This window comes from Gopherus evgoodei, chromosome 2 (genome assembly GCF_007399415.2).
Source record: "Gopherus evgoodei ecotype Sinaloan lineage chromosome 2, rGopEvg1_v1.p, whole genome shotgun sequence".
In the NCBI taxonomy this organism is placed as follows: Eukaryota; Metazoa; Chordata; order Testudines; family Testudinidae; genus Gopherus; species Gopherus evgoodei.
The window spans coordinates 96,958,481-96,976,308 of NC_044323.1; the positions used below are offsets into that span (position 1 = coordinate 96,958,481).

At 42.1% G+C, this 17,828-nt stretch overlaps 1 protein-coding gene across 4 annotated transcripts in view; it reads right to left on the reverse strand.

Moving 5' to 3' along the window:
- The window catches only part of EGFR (epidermal growth factor receptor), a 228,706-nt gene that overhangs the window by 38,306 nt on the left and 172,572 nt on the right, over positions 1-17,828 (reverse strand). For all 4 annotated transcript variants that reach the window (XM_030551430.1, XM_030551429.1, XM_030551428.1 and 1 more), the window contains 7 exons: positions 17,328-17,454; positions 17,133-17,206; positions 15,720-15,810; positions 14,171-14,370; positions 11,708-11,840; positions 9,932-10,031; positions 5,874-6,031 (listed from right to left, as the gene is read on the reverse strand). In XM_030551430.1, the coding sequence (XP_030407290.1) occupies positions 5,874-6,031; positions 9,932-10,031; positions 11,708-11,840; positions 14,171-14,370; positions 15,720-15,810; positions 17,133-17,206; positions 17,328-17,454 (883 nt within the window). The remainder of the gene's footprint in view (positions 1-5,873; positions 6,032-9,931; positions 10,032-11,707; positions 11,841-14,170; positions 14,371-15,719; positions 15,811-17,132; positions 17,207-17,327; positions 17,455-17,828) is intronic.

The following is a 17,828-nucleotide window of genomic DNA, read 5'->3' on the forward strand; positions in this document are numbered from 1 at the left end:
AGGCTAAGGTGTGCTATATATTCAGTTGAAAGGACAATTTATGAATGTTTGCCTATAAACGTGGAAGAATACAGTCATGGCAGATATACACATTATTTGAATGCACTATGGATCCCCAGCATCTTTTTCCCTCCAATACCTCTGCAGTCTCTACAAGTGTTGTCTTATTCAACAACTTCAAAAGAACTGACTTGTTCATCCCTACCTTGGGGGTGCACAAAACAACTGATCACAAAGAGTTGTTTGGTGGCCTGTGTGAAAGGAGCTAGTGATCTTGCTCTGAGTGGGCAAATGTTCACTGCAACAGGCTGGCCCTCTTGTTAACAGGGCGGCAAGGACTGAATACGTCTGGAAACAGAACTAACCTTTCCCTAGTGGAGATCCTTCATACAAAGCATGGGCCTATGAGGAAAAGCTTGCATTGCTGCTTATCACATGGTACTGCATCTGTTTTATGGATCAGTAAAGGACATCAGTGTCCAGGCCTTCTAGTCTAATGAAAAATATCACTAGCAGACATATCTCTTCATCAGTTAATAGTATGGTATTTGGTTGCACTATTCTACCGCTGAGTGCACCATTCGTATAAGAATCTATGATATTTTTCACTGAGGGTCTAACCAAGTTTTACTGACACTGAGCAGATTTGCGCTAGAATGTATATGCCAAGATACGATATTATGTAGAATCCTCCCAGGAATCATTCATTTCACCCTCTGTGTTAGTTTAAATGCACACCACCTTCCAGATGCCTTAAATTCATTTTGGCAGACAGCATATAATGCACACCTCAGCTGCATTAGAAGATGAAAATACAGTGACTGCATATTCTAACTAGAAGTACCAGAGTATGAGATAAACAGAACATTCTTAAGTACTTCTGAGCGGTAAGATATGTGCACCTCCTGGGGATTGTGGTCCTTGCGGTATCTACCAAGAAGGGGACAGCACTGCAGAAACAATTACATCATTTCGGAAAAATGGAGCCGAGCAAGGAGAAGAGTCCAGTCTGGGGCTTCTGCCTCCCACTCTTACTGAAAATACATCATCTCAAAGCAGACACAGAGTAGGTCAAGCAGGGAATAAGTAAGCCAGGGCCAGGAATGCAGTTCTGAATTCCATTAGTAGGAAAAAGGAGTCAGAGCCATTTTAAAATGGCAGGTGGAGATGGAGAATTTATTCCACAAATTATTTTAAGGTCCTTGGGGAGCCTACTGCTCATTTTCTTGGATCTATCTTTGTTATCCTAATCTTTCCTTGTGTTTTCAGTGCCAACACAGTGCAACAGGGCTCAGCGTCTGAAAGGTTCAGTGAGTGCATTGAGCTCCCATAGAAGAATTTGTCCAGAACACACTTCAGGTATTTTGCACATTGGTTCCTGAAGCCTGAGTGTGCAACTCTGCCAATGTTCTTCATCTGGTTATGGTTTTCTTTGTTTGTTCAGTTGTATAAGGAAACATAACAAGTGTGTGTATGTGTGTGTGTGTGTGTGTGTGTGTGTGTGTGTGTGTGTGTGTGTGTGTGTGTGTGTGTGTGTGTGTGTGTGTAGCAGGACAGAGGGAATACCTACGCCTGTAGGGAATGTGCATGAGATTGTGCAGGGCTTCTCCTTTAGGTCATCTGACTAGAATATTTGCCTAGGACGCAAGCTCTAGTTCCACTACCTTCTAACACCACTAAATGAATGTTTAAGGGAAAAGGGTGTATAACACCCTCTTCTGCTATAGCTGTGCAAATAAAACGTTTCAAGGGTATTTCTTTTACAAAATGCCAATTTCCATGCTCCCTTCATTCTAAGCAATTCTCCAAATGGTTTCTGTCTCAAAAGAAGATGTATTATTCTCAACAAAGGAAATGCTCCCTTAATGCCCATAGTCTGAGATTAGATTAGAAACTAGAGGCTGAAAAAGGTGTGTAGATTTTCGTCTGTGGCCTTTAGTATGAATCTCCATACAAATCCAACAATGTGAAGGGTACCAAGATAAAGTTAAAAGATGTTTGGGGAGAAAAATGATGGATCAGATTATGCTTTTCAAATCCCATGTGATTTTCTGATTCATATCACAAGTCAAAGGAGAAGCAAAGTACATAACAAATATCCACCCAAGGCTAAATATAACCATCTTTCTTAATGTGGAATTTTATGATGACACCTAACATAAGTAAGCTATGTTTTATGGAATCTAAAATATCACTTTTTTTCATTCTTGAATTATTTTTCCTCTACTTCTTACAGAAACTAAAATGAGAAATGTGACCTTGTATTATACACTGTCCGGGGATCTTAAGTATATATTAGCCTGAACCTAATGGTGAGTGTACTCTGAGATCTCTCTCTGCTATTCACTTATTGTAAAATTAGTGCAGCATCCAGACCCTGAAATGATTCTATCCTGGTGCTATCTGGAACTTTTTCATCTGTCTGCATAAATATTAATTGTATCGGTGCAGATACAACTAATTATTTCCCAGTTCCATCAAGATTTTAAACAACTTTCTCCTGAACCCACTGTTTCTAATTTGATGTCATATAGCCAGGTTGTTTTAATTTATGGCCTTTCAGAGGAGACTCAGACTGTAACAGCACAGGTTACCTTATAGTCATAAATTAAATGGGAAACTATCAGGCTTTTTTTAAAGCCTTAAAAGACCTTTCCTCTGTCCTTTCTTTTTCATTAACCTTCTAAATGACAGGCAAATATGTCCCACACATGCAATGGCTGCAAAAATTCTTCGTGGATATTTAACATGAATGATCTCAGAATATATAAGTCAGTGGTAACTAAATTTGTAGGGAGGCTCTATCAGTGATGAAGCCCAGAACGATTAATTATACTTCTGCCTCTCTCTTTGTAGTTCCTGCTGCACTACCACACCCATTAGAATGAAATTTACTTGTAGTATCCTGGGAAAATAATTAGGGAAATTAAATTCTATCATGTTTGAGAGATTAATCATGTTACTGTGTTTCATTAGTTGCTGGAAGTATGACTGGGTAATTCCAGGGCTTTGGAGCAGTTACTCTCTCTTTAAAGGAAGTGTATTTTCTCAGCTCGGAGAGAGAGACAGAGACTTAGTGCAGAAAAATGCCCAAGCTATTAGAGAGGGAGGTGGAAGAGAAAGAGCCATTTGGGCTGAAGAAGTGACGGATGCACTTTTCAGTTTGCCTTATGGAAAGTTGAAAAAGAAGTGAAATCCTCAACGGCAAGCACAAAGAAAGAGAGAACTGGTGAGTACGCAAACCCAGTGCAAAATGGGGAACTTTTGCCAAAACCTGGAGAATGGGCTGCCTCTTGCTGTGTATTTGGGCAGCTATTGCGTCCTGGTCTCAATTGGGACCTCTAGGAGCTACTGTAATACAAATAAACAACAACTGCAAACTTATCCCACACCTCACTCAAATCAGAGATTAATTTGAATTTTCATCTTCATTCACTGCCTTAATATGTCATATTATGGGAAACATTGAACCTTTTTTGGATATTAGAATAATCTTGCCCCACTACACATTCATCCTCCATGGCTCTGTCATTTTAAACCTCTCCACTGCTCAAGCCAGCGGAAAAGTTGACATTCCTGGTGAAATTCAAACTGCTTAAAACTTTGGGCTGAGGCATTAACAGTTCACAACAAGCTGTTACAGAACTGACAGCTACACCCAGATTCAGCAACTTGTATTGATGTATTGTTGAACAATGTATTGTTCATTTGACTTCAGTTTTCTATCTTTCTAGCAGAACCACACAGTTAAAAGCTTTGTTTAGACATGATTAGCCATTGTTCTGCTAACGCTATCAGCTAAAGTGGGCTGTAATACTTTTGTCTAATTTTGGCTTCTGGGTTTAGTGTGCGGGTGCTGGGTGGTATTGGTGGCCTGTGACATGCAAGAGGTGAGCCTAGATGATAGAATGGCTCTGTGACTCTATGCTTTTACATGGGCAATCATGTAACAATGACATTGGTTTACTATGGCCAAGTTTCTACCAATGGGAACCAATGGTAATGGTTACTTAGAGTGTCATTTTTCAATGAAGATCATTCACCGTATGATTGAAAAGCATAAACAAACTTTGTCTGCAATCATGATAAAACACAGGGAAATCATCAATCCATATGACATAATCTGAAAAACACTGCACTGAATTTCATGATAATTTATCATGAACAGGTGACTGCGGGCAGTGTTTCTCAATGACCAATCCATAGACTGGTGCCAGTCCCTGAGATCTCTCGGCTACACTCACACTTTACAGCGCTGCAACTGGGGTGTGAAAAAACACCCCCCTGAGCGCTGCAAGATACAGCGCTGTAAAGCATCAGTGTAATCAGGGCAGCAGCGCTGGAAGCTCTCCCAGCGCTGCACGCTACACCCGTAAGGGATGTGGTTTACATGCAGCGCTGGGAGAGCTCTCTCCCAGTGCTGCTGCTCTGACTACACTCACACTTCAAAGCGCTGCCGGGGCAGCGCTTTGAAATTCCAAATATAGCCATACCCTCTGACACAGTTTAAGAAGGCAGTAAGCTGCTCCCTGATCTCAGAAAGGTAGAGAAATACTGGCTTCAGGCGTGTCTATATGAGGAAAAAAGCCCACAGTACCTAGTGCACAGTAATTCCCCATGTGGACACTGTTACTGTGCATTAAGAGTGCTTTGTGTGCCTGAACGTAGTGCATTTTGAAAGTTACATGGGGAGCTAGGGTGGAACAGCTAGTGCACTTTACTTACACACCCTAGCTCACTGTGCACTAACTTCTCCTTGCAGACAAGCCCTTAGCTTCCAGTCATCTATGAAGTGATAGTGTAGCCTAATTAACACCCTCCTTTCTTTCTCTCCATGAATGTACAGGTTTGTGCCTTATCAAAAGCAGGCTCTGTTTTTCAAGGCTTGGCAGGGAGGTAGTTGAATACATGAGGACATGAGGCTTGGGCCAAATGTCAATTTGAGCCTGGGAAAAACACCAATGAGAGAGAATTACTTGAAACCAGTGCAGGACAAGAGTTAAATTTCAAACCCCATCCCTCTTTCTGTGCATCTAATGTAAGCGCACAGTATGAGGGGACCCCATTATAGATGAAAACTTCTCTGTGTCTCTGAACTATGCTAGTCCCTTGGCCAGTCCATGGCTGTACCACAAAATGGAACTGTGTTTGCAGCCAGGCCCTGTCACATAGTTGTACTGATGGGGCAGACAGGCCCTAAATTCCAACCCAGGTGAAATTGCCTTGTTCTGCATGCTCTCCCTGAAGCTCTGGTATGGGTCACTGATGGAGAAGATGGACCACACTCTGACTCAGTATGGCAGCTCGGATGTTCTTAGCATATGAAAAGAGAGGAACCTCTGGGAAGCATTAAAATGCAGTGTATGCTTGAGACAATCTGTTGGTATTTTGCTCCAAAAAAATCAAAGTCACAATGAGATATATGAGCAGCCACTCATACTATTACATTCATCTTAAAGGCATGGGACATACTTAGTACTCTTGTGAGAAACATGTTTATAAATGATCTAACAGTGCATCAGATGTCACTATTGCTCCAGACAAATACAGCAGACAGAGCATTCAACTGGTGGGGAAAAAAGTGAATCATAACATAGGAAACTTGTAAAATTCCAGAAAGTCTAATTTTAAAAATAACCTTGTTTCAAGTCTGCTAAACCATTTTCTCCACTTTGTTTGCCTTTCCTGCAGACTAGAAGCACTACAGAACTTTACCTATTCCAAACTCAGCAGCACTTTGCTTACATTACCTGCAAATTCATAACCTCTTTAGTTTTCTATTTTTTTCAAATGGATGACTTTATAGTGAGAAAAATCACAAGGAAGAAATACTTTACTCCTTCCAGTTCTGTGTAAGCAAGTATTTTACCTACCCACGTGTACAATTCGGATGACAGAGCTGACACACTAAATTTTCATCAGCGTATTTCCAGACTAATGTATCATTTTCACCCAGAACTCCAGCAGGGCAGGATTTAACACAGTGAGGGCCATCTATATAGTGGGCACACTTCATGCAGTTGTCCGGACCCTGAATAAAGAGCAAGAAATTGTTGTCTGTAATAGATTTGCCCAAACCATATATTGGCATATGCAAGAAGAGCCTCTCAGAAGATAAATAAATGCATGTTTGATCATTTGAAATTCTAAACATGATTCAATGTTTTATCCTAGTTTATTATCCTATTATTGTACTACATGAAATGCTTGCAAAGTTTTAAGCCTCTTATATAATATGTTGGGTGAGATACAGCACCTGATGTTAAATTAAATAAATTTCTCTCTGGGTATCAATGCTGAGGTATGATTCCTGCTATTCTGTAATTTTTCTATTATCTGTCCTAATAAAAACTTACATTTTTGGTTTAATACTGTGAATAAAGATGCTCTGATAGCAAATAAGTTTAAAATCAAAGGGCCTGATCCTCATTTAATGTAAATCACCATTACTCTATTGAAATCAGTGGAGTTATATCAATTTATACCAGATAAGGATCTGGCTCATAAAGCTTTTTCATTCTCTATATAATCTATGAGAACATTTCTTTCTTCTACTCTGAAGCAGAAACTGCGTGAAAATAGAAAAAACCATCAAATTTCTAATCTGAAGTGCTTTTAGCTAAAGTTTAGATGAATTGCTCTGGCATGATCAGAAATAATGTTGTTTTTACTGAGATTGTGGCAGGACCCAAAATGATTTAGGTACGCTCTAAACAGAGGAACAAGTAGTCCCAGGCAAAATTGCCTTTTCCGAAGGAAAAGCTGGAAGTGTTGTGTTCATGACAATCAGAAGGAATCAATTGTGTTCATGACAATCAGTATGTCAGCAGCATATAACTTTTTAGTTTTATGATGTGAGTAAGCAATTAATCACAAACATGAAGAGACTATTCTAACTTTAAAAGAGAAACTTCCTTGATGGCTCATTGCCACACAGGAGCCCCAGGTATGCTCCAGAAAGTAGTAGGCTAGAACCTTAGCACTGACCGTAGTGGAATAACACTAATGTATTTATGTATTACACCTCTACCCCAATATAATGCGGTCTGATATAACGTGAATTCGGATATAACACGCTTTACCTCATTATATCTAAATTCGTGTTACCGCAACCGGTTCCTCTGTGCCTGCCCATTACTTGCTGCAGCCCTTCTCGGGCCCCTCCCGCCCCAGCTCACTATCGATCCACCTCCTCCCACAAGTGTGCAGCAGCTCTGCTTCTCCCCCATCTCTCCCAGACTTGCTGTGCCAATTGGCGGAGGGGAGGTGACCTGGGGCAGGGGGGCTGCAGCAAGTAAACAGGGGGGAGCGGAGGGGGGTGCAGAGGAACCTCTCCTTGCCCCAGCTCACCTCCGCCCCGCTGCCTCCTACTCCTTCTCCCACGAGCACACTGCTCAGCTCCGCTACTCCTCCCTCCCAGGCTTGCCACACCAAACAGCTGATTGGCACGGCAAGCCTGGGAAGGAGGAGGGAGAAGCAGAGCTGGGGCATGCTCGTGGGAGGAGGTGGAACAGAGGTGAGCTGGGATGTGGGGGCCCCGGGGTGGGCCGCAGCAAATAATGGGGGGCGCAGAGGAACCACTGCCCACTACAACTCATCTCCACCTCCTTGCCCTAGTGCGCCACCGCCACTCACTTCTCCCTCCTCCCCGACTTGCCGAGCAAAACAGCCGATTGGTGCTGCAAGCCTGGAAGGGAGGGAAGGAGAAGCGGAGTGATGGCAGCGCGCTCAGGGAGGAGGCGAAGGTAGAATAGAGGTGAGCTGGGGGAGGGAGCTGTTCCTCTCCCTACCCCGATATAACACAGTCTCACCTATAACACGGTGAGATTTTTTGACTCGTGAGGACCACGTTATATCGGGGTAGAAGTATATTATTTGTAATGTCTAGCAGCCCCACTCATGGACTGGGGCTCTACTGTACTTCCTGCTGTATGAACACACAACAAAATGATGGTCCCTACTCCAAGGAGCTCGCAATCTTAGTAGCTGGGCATCTGGCCCAGGGTTCTAAGCTGGGGTTCTCAACCTTTTTCTTTCTGAGGTGCCCCCAACACGTTACAAAAATTCCACAGCCCACCTGTGCCACAACAACTGTTTTTCTGCATATAAAAGCCGGGGCCAGCGTTAAGGGGTAGCAAGCAGGGCTATTGCCCATGGCCCCATGTCACAGTTTATGCCACGGGTTCCAGCAAGTCTAATACCGGCCCTGCTTGGCAGACGCCCTGAAACCTGCTCATGGAACACCAGGGGGCCGAAGACACCTGGTTGAGAACCGTTGTTCTAAGCTAGGACTGCACAACATGTGGCCCACGTGGGCTCACTGTGCGGCCCATGGGGGGTGAGCAGGCAAGCAACGGGTGATGGGGGGGCTGAAGAGGCAGGTGGGCAGTGGTGGCGAGTGAGGAGGCGAGCCTGGGGGGTGGGGAGCTGAGGAGGTGAGTGAGAGGGCAGTGGCGGGGCGGGGCAGGTGAGCCATCAGTGGGAGTGAGGGACTGAGGAGGCAAGTGGGTGGGCAGTGGTGGGGGCTGAGGAGGCGAACGAGGAGTCAGTGGCTGACCTGTTCTACTGATCTGGTCTGGCTCCCATCCCCTCTCCAAGGGTTGCAGCTATCTGGAGGTGCTGCTTTCCATGCCTTCCTCATTCACACCTCACTCATTTAACAGGGCAATTGATTACAAAGTTGGGGGAAGATCTTATTCTACTTCTAGCAACAAGACACTTTTCTTTTACCTTAATTATACTACCTTAGGGGCCCACTATAACATATTATCAAGGTTCAATACCGCTGTTTCGGTGGGGCAGTGCTGGGGAAGGAGGGTTTGTGTCCACGGAGTGGGCGGTGATGGGGGGGGAGAGTATTTCAGGGGGACTGGACGGCGCTGGGGGAAGTGTTGTGTTTTGGTGGGGACTTGGCAGTGCTGTGGGGGGGGTTGATGGGGCCTGGGGGTTCAGCCCTCAGCTGTTTTCTTTGGAGTAATATGGCTGTCGCCGCTTTATGAGTTGTGCAGGCCTGTTCTAAGCCATAATGGAAAAAAGCAAGTACCCTGCATTATTGAACAGTGACTTTCTGATTGATGAAGGATGGACAGTTATCCTGTGTCAGGACAGTGGCTGCAATGGAGGGTGCAGGGGTTTTCCAAGACTGGGGCTGTAAGGTGCTGGGGAGGAAGAAAGTGACGCTCTGGCAGGGAACAGAAAATTCCTCCCATCCCTTTACTGAAAAATATATTATTGAGCTAATGGCTACACTGGAATTGAAATATTCTGCAAAATAAAACTAAGGGACTAAATTAAGCCCTGAGTGTCAAGAAGTACAACTCTCCATTGACTCTTACCCTCAAGGTTGAATTTGATACAACTTGTAAAAAATAAAATAAAATAAAAGATAAGAGTTTGTTATTTGATAAAGTTCCTAGCTTGGCCCCTATTTCAAAGTATTTTGAAAATCTGAGAAAAATAAAACTGAGAAGGATTGCCATTGGATATTGGGAAAGACCAAGGTATTTTAACTTTTATAAAAGGGACCTTTATATAAACTCAGAAAGTTCAAGTAACTTCAGAAAAGTTGACTATTGTTTTTACAAACACCCAATACTTTGTACTTACATTAAAAGAGACGCATTAATTTTAATTGTGTTGGGGTGTAGAGTTTGGTTTTAAATAAAAACTGCTTTCTTAATATTTTCCAATAAACATCTGCTGTTGATTAAAATCTGATCTTTGGTCTTCAGTGGCACAAAGTTAGTGAATTAATTCACTCTTAGCCATAGTTGTTATTTATACAGTGCCTTAGGTAAGCAAAAATTTGCCTCCATAGCGGGAAGTGTCAATTTATAATGATTTGGTTGTTCAATATCTAAGTATTTTAATATGTTCACCATGTTACAGGGTCTCTACATGTACAAGTTTGTTAAGTCAAATATGTGCTTACAGGTCCTGTGCAGGTTGCATTGTACGCAGTTGAATTTTGCACCAAGCATTCTGGGTGACACTGAAGACATTCAGATTCTCTTTCAAATTCTCTTGGCTCCCTGAAAAATAAAAAAGGAATAGAAGGAATACTTGACAAGATGTCAACTTCAAATTTACATTTCAGAGCTTCCACTACTTTTTCCAGGTCGGCTATATTAGGATGAGTATAATGAGATGGGACGGGATATAGGAAGAACTTCTTGACTAGCTCTAGCACATCAGTATAACTTGCTGGGCATAACACAGGAAAAGGTGAGAATAAGGAAAATTTGGCTGACAGTGCCACACAGGGCAATCCAGATTGTAAACTACAAATTAGTCTTTACATTTTAATGAAGATGAAAAATATTCTCAAAAATCTCCAAAACATTTTTTCTATCACTGCTGACCAGCAAAAATATGTCTAATGATTTTGAGCCTCTAAATAAAACTTGGGAAATTAAACAAATTGACCGATAATTAGATTCTTGCCCTCCCTATAACACATAATGAATCATTAAAATATGAAAGCTGAGAACAGATGGTTTTGATAGCAATAAAGCTGTTCTACTTCAAGTAATTGTGTTATTAATGAAACCAAATCTACCCATCATTTGACTAAAAAAATGCCCAGATCTGCCTTGTAGGTCATAATATCTGCTGGAGGGAATTCACTTGAAAAGACAACAGCTGCTGAACTGCAAATTGCTAGACAAATATAAACATTATGGACACCAGCATACTGAAAATTAGTGTCATAATATTAATTATTTTCAAAAGTTAAACAAGCTTTAAAGAATTAGTAAAAAGGAAATAGGAAAAATCTGTCCATTGGTAGTTCTATGGATGAGTAAACATTTTGTGCTCTGTAAAAATGCAGAGTATTTAAAATCCTTCAGTTTTGGGATCAGCGTAACCCATGTTAGCTGTTTCTTTACATATATATTACAGGTTTAAACAGTTATGACAATGCTCCTTTTCAAGACCAAAGGATGCTTATAACTGTTGCTAAACATAAGAGAAGCTGATATGATTATTCTGCCTGAAACTACTGGTCCTGATGTGCTGGGGCTAGCGTATTTAGGTTCATCATGCCTCCACTGTAGTTCAGCAATAAAGTGAGTAAAAATTGTAAGGACAAACTATTTAATTGGACCAGGCTCCCAGTAATTTAGATGGGAGCCTGGGAATCTGATGGTAGACTATGACCTTAAGATGTTTAGGCCACAATCAAGCAAAATCACTGCAGCATGTGCATAAATTTAACCCCACTGAGTTGTCCCATTGAAGTAAATGAGGCTAATCAATGGGTGAAATCCTGGTCCCACTGAAGTCAGTATCAAAATCCCATTGGTTACAATAGGGTTAAGATTGCACCTAATATGTTTAAAGACTGAGATTTTCAAAAGGGCCTAAGGGAGGTAGGCTGCTTGATTTTCAGTGGTAGTTGGGTGCTTAGTTCCCTTAAGCCCCTTTGAAATTTCAGTCTTCTCCCAGTAGGTCTTAGGGGAGTTATCCATGTACATCCCCCAACTGATGCTGGGGGAACAGACTGCTAAGTATTCTCAGAGATAGAAGGGGATTTCTTCCCCTCTTTTCTGTATTTAGGTACTACATTCAAACCAACATTTTTGCAAAAGTAACAAAAATTGATATTACTAGAATTCCTGGTTTTTATTTCCCCCTAGTAATGTGAATATTTTTCTTCCTACATTAACCCTTCCTCTCTCCCTTTGTCCCCAAAAAACCTCCTTACCCTTGCATAACATTGCATTTTTTCACACATTCCCTTTGGCGACTGAAATGACGACAGGAAAAGCAATGGAAGGGCCCTGGACCCCAGCAGCCTACTTCTGAGCATAGAGGGTCACAAACATGTTTCGCAGCAGCTGAAAGAGACAGAGACAAAGACAAACAATAGCCAGGAATTTCATAGAGAGCAATTGAGAGAGAGTAAACATTTTGTGCTCTGTAAAAATGCAGAGTATTAGAGCACCACAAATGACTCATTTTTGAGATCTAATTTTTCCAAATTAACCTAGAGTAGATCTGAAGGATCCTGACAGCATTACAGAGCAGGAGGAGAAACATTCATGCTTTTCTCTAGTTTCCAAAGCTTGAAATTAAATGGGATTGTTAGTTTTGCAATATAAAAGAAAAATGCTGGTCTGTGGCTATTTATTAATCAGGTATGGATTAATCTGTTGTAAAGAAATCTACTCCTAAAATGGACATTAACATAAAACAAATCAATATGCTGCAGAGACACATAAGGGCCTGATCCAACATCCATGCAAGTCAATGGGAAGCTCAAATTGGACCCTGACTGAATGAGTCAAATATTCGGAGTTCGAACTTTCACCTTTGTTTTTCTGCTCCAAAACAACAAACCTCTACTAGCTGAGCCATAGCAAAGCAGATCTTGCCTAGCTGTCAGTCACTGTTAATCCTTTATCCTCTGTGTAGGCCAGTTGCTAGAGGACAACATCGTGCAAACACACACGTGCACTCGCACACAGTCCCTACAGTGCAAGTGAACGTGTTCAGAAGAGAACACCTGACTCCAGAGTTTTATCTTTTTATATTGCTCCCCATTTGGGATGTATAAATCGAGCCTCTGCCACTGTGTGAGCGGGAAGAGTAGTTTGCACCAAAACTGCCAGAATCTAGGTTCTGCATGGCTAATGCCTCAAAATTTTGAGCTCATGAATCTCAGTGAGGCTTTGAGAGTGCTGAGATGGGGCAGCTTGAGGAAGCAATTTAGTCTATATTCTCAAGGGTGAACCCCCTCCCCGCCCTCCTTTCCTCCCAGGTTTACTTCAGTACAGCATCATCCACAGCCTTTGACAGGCAACAAGTTAAATTTGGGGTCTGACCTTCCCTGCCTCTGCCATGCAAGTGGACAGAAGTTGAAACTAACACTTCAGGAGGTCACCATTGAAGCAGACACTCACATTAGCTGCAACACACATGCCTCATTATATTCACAGTATCATACCCATATGCATTCCCAAACACCTCATGTGAAATCCTGGTCCCATTAGAGTCAGTGGCAAAGCTCTCATTCACTTCAGTGGAGCCAGGATTTCCCCTCTCTCTTCCACAACAAATTCCCTTTCAGTTCCACTATATAACCAAATACAACGAAGACACCCACATCCTTACAATCACATTCAAATGCACCACTTCAACTCTTATCTCACACTTTGTCCTTGAGAAACTCCACATTACGAGCTTTGCCACTACACGCAGGTCTCTTATCTCAGGCCTTGTCTACACTACAAAGTTGCAGCGCTGGTGAGGGGGTTACAGCGCTGCAACTTAGGATGTGTACACACCTGCAGGGCATTACCAGCGCTGCAACTCCCTGTTTGCAGCGCTGGCCGTACACCCGGTCGTGCCTCGGGTGTAGAGGATCCAGCGCTGGATCACCAGCGCTGGTCATCAGGTGTACTCCAAGCAGGTCTTCTTCCCCGTGGTGTGCTGTGGCGTTCCCCGACCCCCCCTCCAAGCAGGTCTCCTTCCCCGCGGTGTGCTCTGGCGTTCCCCGACCCCCCCTCCAAGCAGGTCTCCTTCCCCGCGGTGTGCTCTGGCGTTCCCCGACCCCCCCTCCAAGCAGGTCTCCTTCCCCGCGGTGTGCTCTGGCGTTCCCCGACCCCCTCTCCAAGCAGGTCTCCTTCCCCGCGGTGTGCAACAGCGCTGCAGCGTGGCCACATCTAACACCACTTGCAGCGCTGGTTGCTGTAAGTGTGGCCACTCTGCAGTGCTGGCCCTATACAGCTGTACTAATACAGCTGTAACAACCAGCGCTGCAAAATTGTAGATATAGACATACCCTCAGTCTATCTGAGGATGGAGTTAAGACTGCGTGTTTGAGGAGGATTGTGAGGGACTGGGAGTTGTACTTGGTTATATGTTGGCATTGATGGGAGCTGGCTATGGAGCAGAGGAGTGCTTAGTTATTATTGTGTTTGGCAGGCAAGATATGTGAATTGAGGTTGAGGGGGATGCGACTATCAGTTTAACTGATGCCTGGAATTTTAGTAATTGTGTTGATAGAAAAGGAGGTTGAATAACATCAACTGCAGCTTAACAAAGATTTTTGTTTGTGGTAATATACAAGGAGGAAGAAAGGTTTGCTTAAATTACTAGTCACAATCTCTTTTTCTGCACCACACAATGGCATTCCAAGAGGGAAAAAAGAACAATATTAACTTACTGCATTCGTCTTGATTTCTGTTGGATATGATTTTTGTTTTCTGAGTTTCTGTCACAAAGAGTTTATTCCAGTTCATTGTCTCAGCATAGCAGAGGTTCTTGTTTTTCATAATGGCGACATCACCATCACTTATTTCCTTGAGGGAGCGCAATCCCAGAGAGTGTATCTTTAGGTTAACAATGGCAAGAGAATACTGACCACTAAAATGGATGTGGGGCAAAAAGAACAACAGATGGAAATAGATTAAAAGTGGTCTTATTTTCTTTTTGAATTTCGAAGACCCATCTGGGTTACTGTAAACTGAGTGTTTTACAAGGAAAGATACTGCTTGGTCCACAAAACTTAATTTGTGTGATATTACAGATGTTCTTATGCCATATCTATTGTAAAGGTACTATATTCACATCTGATTTTCTGTAGGGACTGAAAGCTAAGTCCTATGACACAGGACAGACCCACTGCATCATGTATGCACGAATACTGTATGGAGGTAAAGCTAAAGTCATTATTTTTCACTCGAGTCTGCCATACTACTCAGCATGTTAGTGCAGCACTAAGCACAACTCGGCCTTGATTCGTATAAGGACTTTTGGGCACTGCTGTAATTCATTAGTTATATCACAGTCGTGCCTAAAGGCACCAGTTGAGATCAGGGCCCCATTGTGCTAGGCACTGTACATGCACTGAATAAGAGAAAATCTCTGTACCAAAGAGCTAACAATCTACATAAAAGACGGACAAGGAATGGAAGCAATGAAATATTTGGATTGTCTACATGGTGGGGGCAATGTGCTCTCTGGGGCTGTGATTTCTAAAGCCCACTAATGTGTTGAGCATTAATTGGTCCATGTAGACCCTGCTGATGCACATTACTGTTTCAAATAGTACTATATTATGGTGTACTAGAGAACTTTTAGTCTGTATCAGCAGGGTCTACCCAGACCAATTAATGTGAGCCTTTGACATCACAGTTTGGTAGAGCGTATTGCCCCAGCGTAAAGACAAGCCCATATTATCACCATTTTATATCTATGGAACTGAAGCTCAGAGGCCCACATTTTTGGAGTATTTAGGCATTGCTCTGCTCTGAGTTACAGGCCTTACTGACTTAGGAGCCTAAGTCTAATTTTCAAAAAGTAACTTAGGCTCCCAGGTGTTGTAATGTTGAGCAGAGCAACACTCAAATATCTTTAAAAATCGGAGCCAGAGAGATTTTGTGACTTGCTCAAGATTACAGAGGAAGACTGCCTCAGGACCAATAACTGAAGCCACATCTCCCAAAGTCCATTCCAACACTCCAATCCCAAATCCATCCTTCCTCTCAGATATAAACAGGGACAATGTCTTGACACAGTCACTTGGACACACAGGGCCAAATTGGTATAAAACTGGTATAAAATGGTGCAGTTCCATTGACTTCAACAGGACAACACAAATTTACACCATCAGAGAATTTAGCCCAAGTTTTGCAAAAACCTTTTATCATTTAGACAAACCTGGCTGTAAACACAGTTTATCTCACCCTCATTCTGGCACATGGTTTACTTACTGTTGCTTTGTTCTGCCTCGTATAATCTCCAGATTTTCAAAAGCAGAGAGATCTGTGGCATTTGCAGGCCAGTCTTGAATCAACAAAAATCCTGAAACAGGAATAAAAAAAAAAACAAAAAAACCCCCATAACCTCAGCAGCTTGAAAATGGGATTTTTATTGTGAATTCCTGTCGAGCTGGGGAAGGCACTTTTATCTTCTTCGCATCTTTATGAGACTTGCAAAATGAAGAATTACATTTTAGGGAGTCTACAGATATTTTTAACGCTGCTTTGTAAACAGTTTACTTTCAGGCCACCAAGAGGGCTTAACATTGTACAAGTCTAGTGTGTTATTGAGCTGTACATCCTGCAGCACTTGAGAGACCACAGGAGCTTCTGCTCTTATCAGGAAATGCTGCAGTAGAGTGTCCCCGGATTTCATTGAAACATGAGGCCATCACTGGAGCTTTCTAGCACTGGAAGCATTTAGGAAATGGAAAAAAGTGAGTGGGGAAAAGCACAGCAGAGTTTAACTGCTAAAGACATTGATTTCCCTGCTTGGACATTCAATGGGGAAAGAATTTGGGGAACGGTCTTATATAAAAGTTTTCTAAACGTAGTGACAACTATATTTAAAATAACTGGACATATTTAAAATGAGAGAAAAAGGGGAGACCCTGGGTCCCGTTCAGATTTTACACTGCTTTTATAATGGTGTGAAGTCCTTTGACTCCAACAGAAGTACTCCTGGTTTTTGTTGGTGTGAGATCAAAATCAGGCCCAGGCTGGCCATCTGTGCTGCCACAGAGAGCATTCAATGCATGGATAAAAGGAAAAGGCATTCAGATTTGTGACTCCCATTGGTGTGATGGAAGCAACGGAATACAATTTCCCAAAGAACCTTTGAAAAGTTTTCCACCAATGGAAATGCAGACATTATTTCAGGGTGGGTTAGCAGTGAGTGCCATTTACTGTGCCTCTGCTTCATCATACTTCTTGGGTGTCTGAAAGTGTTCTGGTTTTGCACTTTAATATGTCTGACAATTCAGCAAAAGGGATGGGCTGGTAAAACCAAACACCTAAGACCAGATTCTGATCTGAGTTACGTGTAGGGTGACCAGACAGCAAATGTGAAAAATCGGGACATAGGGTGGGAGTAATAGGAACCTATATAACAAAAAGACCCAAAAATTGGGACTGTCTCTATAAAATCGGGACATCTGGTCACCCTAGTTACATGAGTGTAAATCCAGAGTAATTCCACTGACTGCGGTTGAAAGGTGTTACTCTGGATTTAAACCAAAACTAACTCAGATTATTTAGTTTCTTGTGTCTTTCTTAACAAAAGCTGTTCTTATTCCTTTCCCCCTTTTGTTTATGTTTTCTGGGACTACAAGATCAGACAAAATTTTAAGCCAAACATAATGCTACCTGATATTTCTTTTACTGTTTTGAAGATATCCAGTTTCTTTGGGTCCAGTGGTTGCGTGTTGGTGAAGGCATCACTAAAAATCAAACAGATCATGCAATTTGAAAAAGAATACATCAACTTTAAAGGCTGCTTCTGGTAAAAGACCAATCATGACCCCTCTTCCCCAACCACATATGAATCAACTGATGACTTACCCTAGAAATGCTACTGGCAGAATGCTGACATCCCCATTGATCTTGGTACAATTTTTGAAAGAGTCAATATTTGTAGCATTTATGGAGAGAATCCCTTTCAGTTCACCTATTCCAATCCCGTTGCAGACTGTTAAAATGAAAGCACAAAAGCTGCAGGTTTCTTAGGGATTTTAGGAATTAATGAATTTAAGAAAACAAACATCAGTGTGACATTATTCTATTGTAGCTGTTTTATCTCTAGATCTGTAGCCATAAAATTAATTACAGAAATACCCAAGGTGAGACAGCTGGCAAGACATGGTAATAATCTGAGAAAACATGAGTGCATAGATATTGGGGAACTTAGACTCATGCACAATAAGGCCCCTTTACACTGCTCTGGACTTGTATGTTGAATAAATTAAAAAAAATAATAATAATTCAGTATTAAGGCCAAAACCAGAGGGAAGAGAAATTAACAGTTAAAAGCAAGGGTGAAGAGGTTGTTTTCAGGTGAGTTTT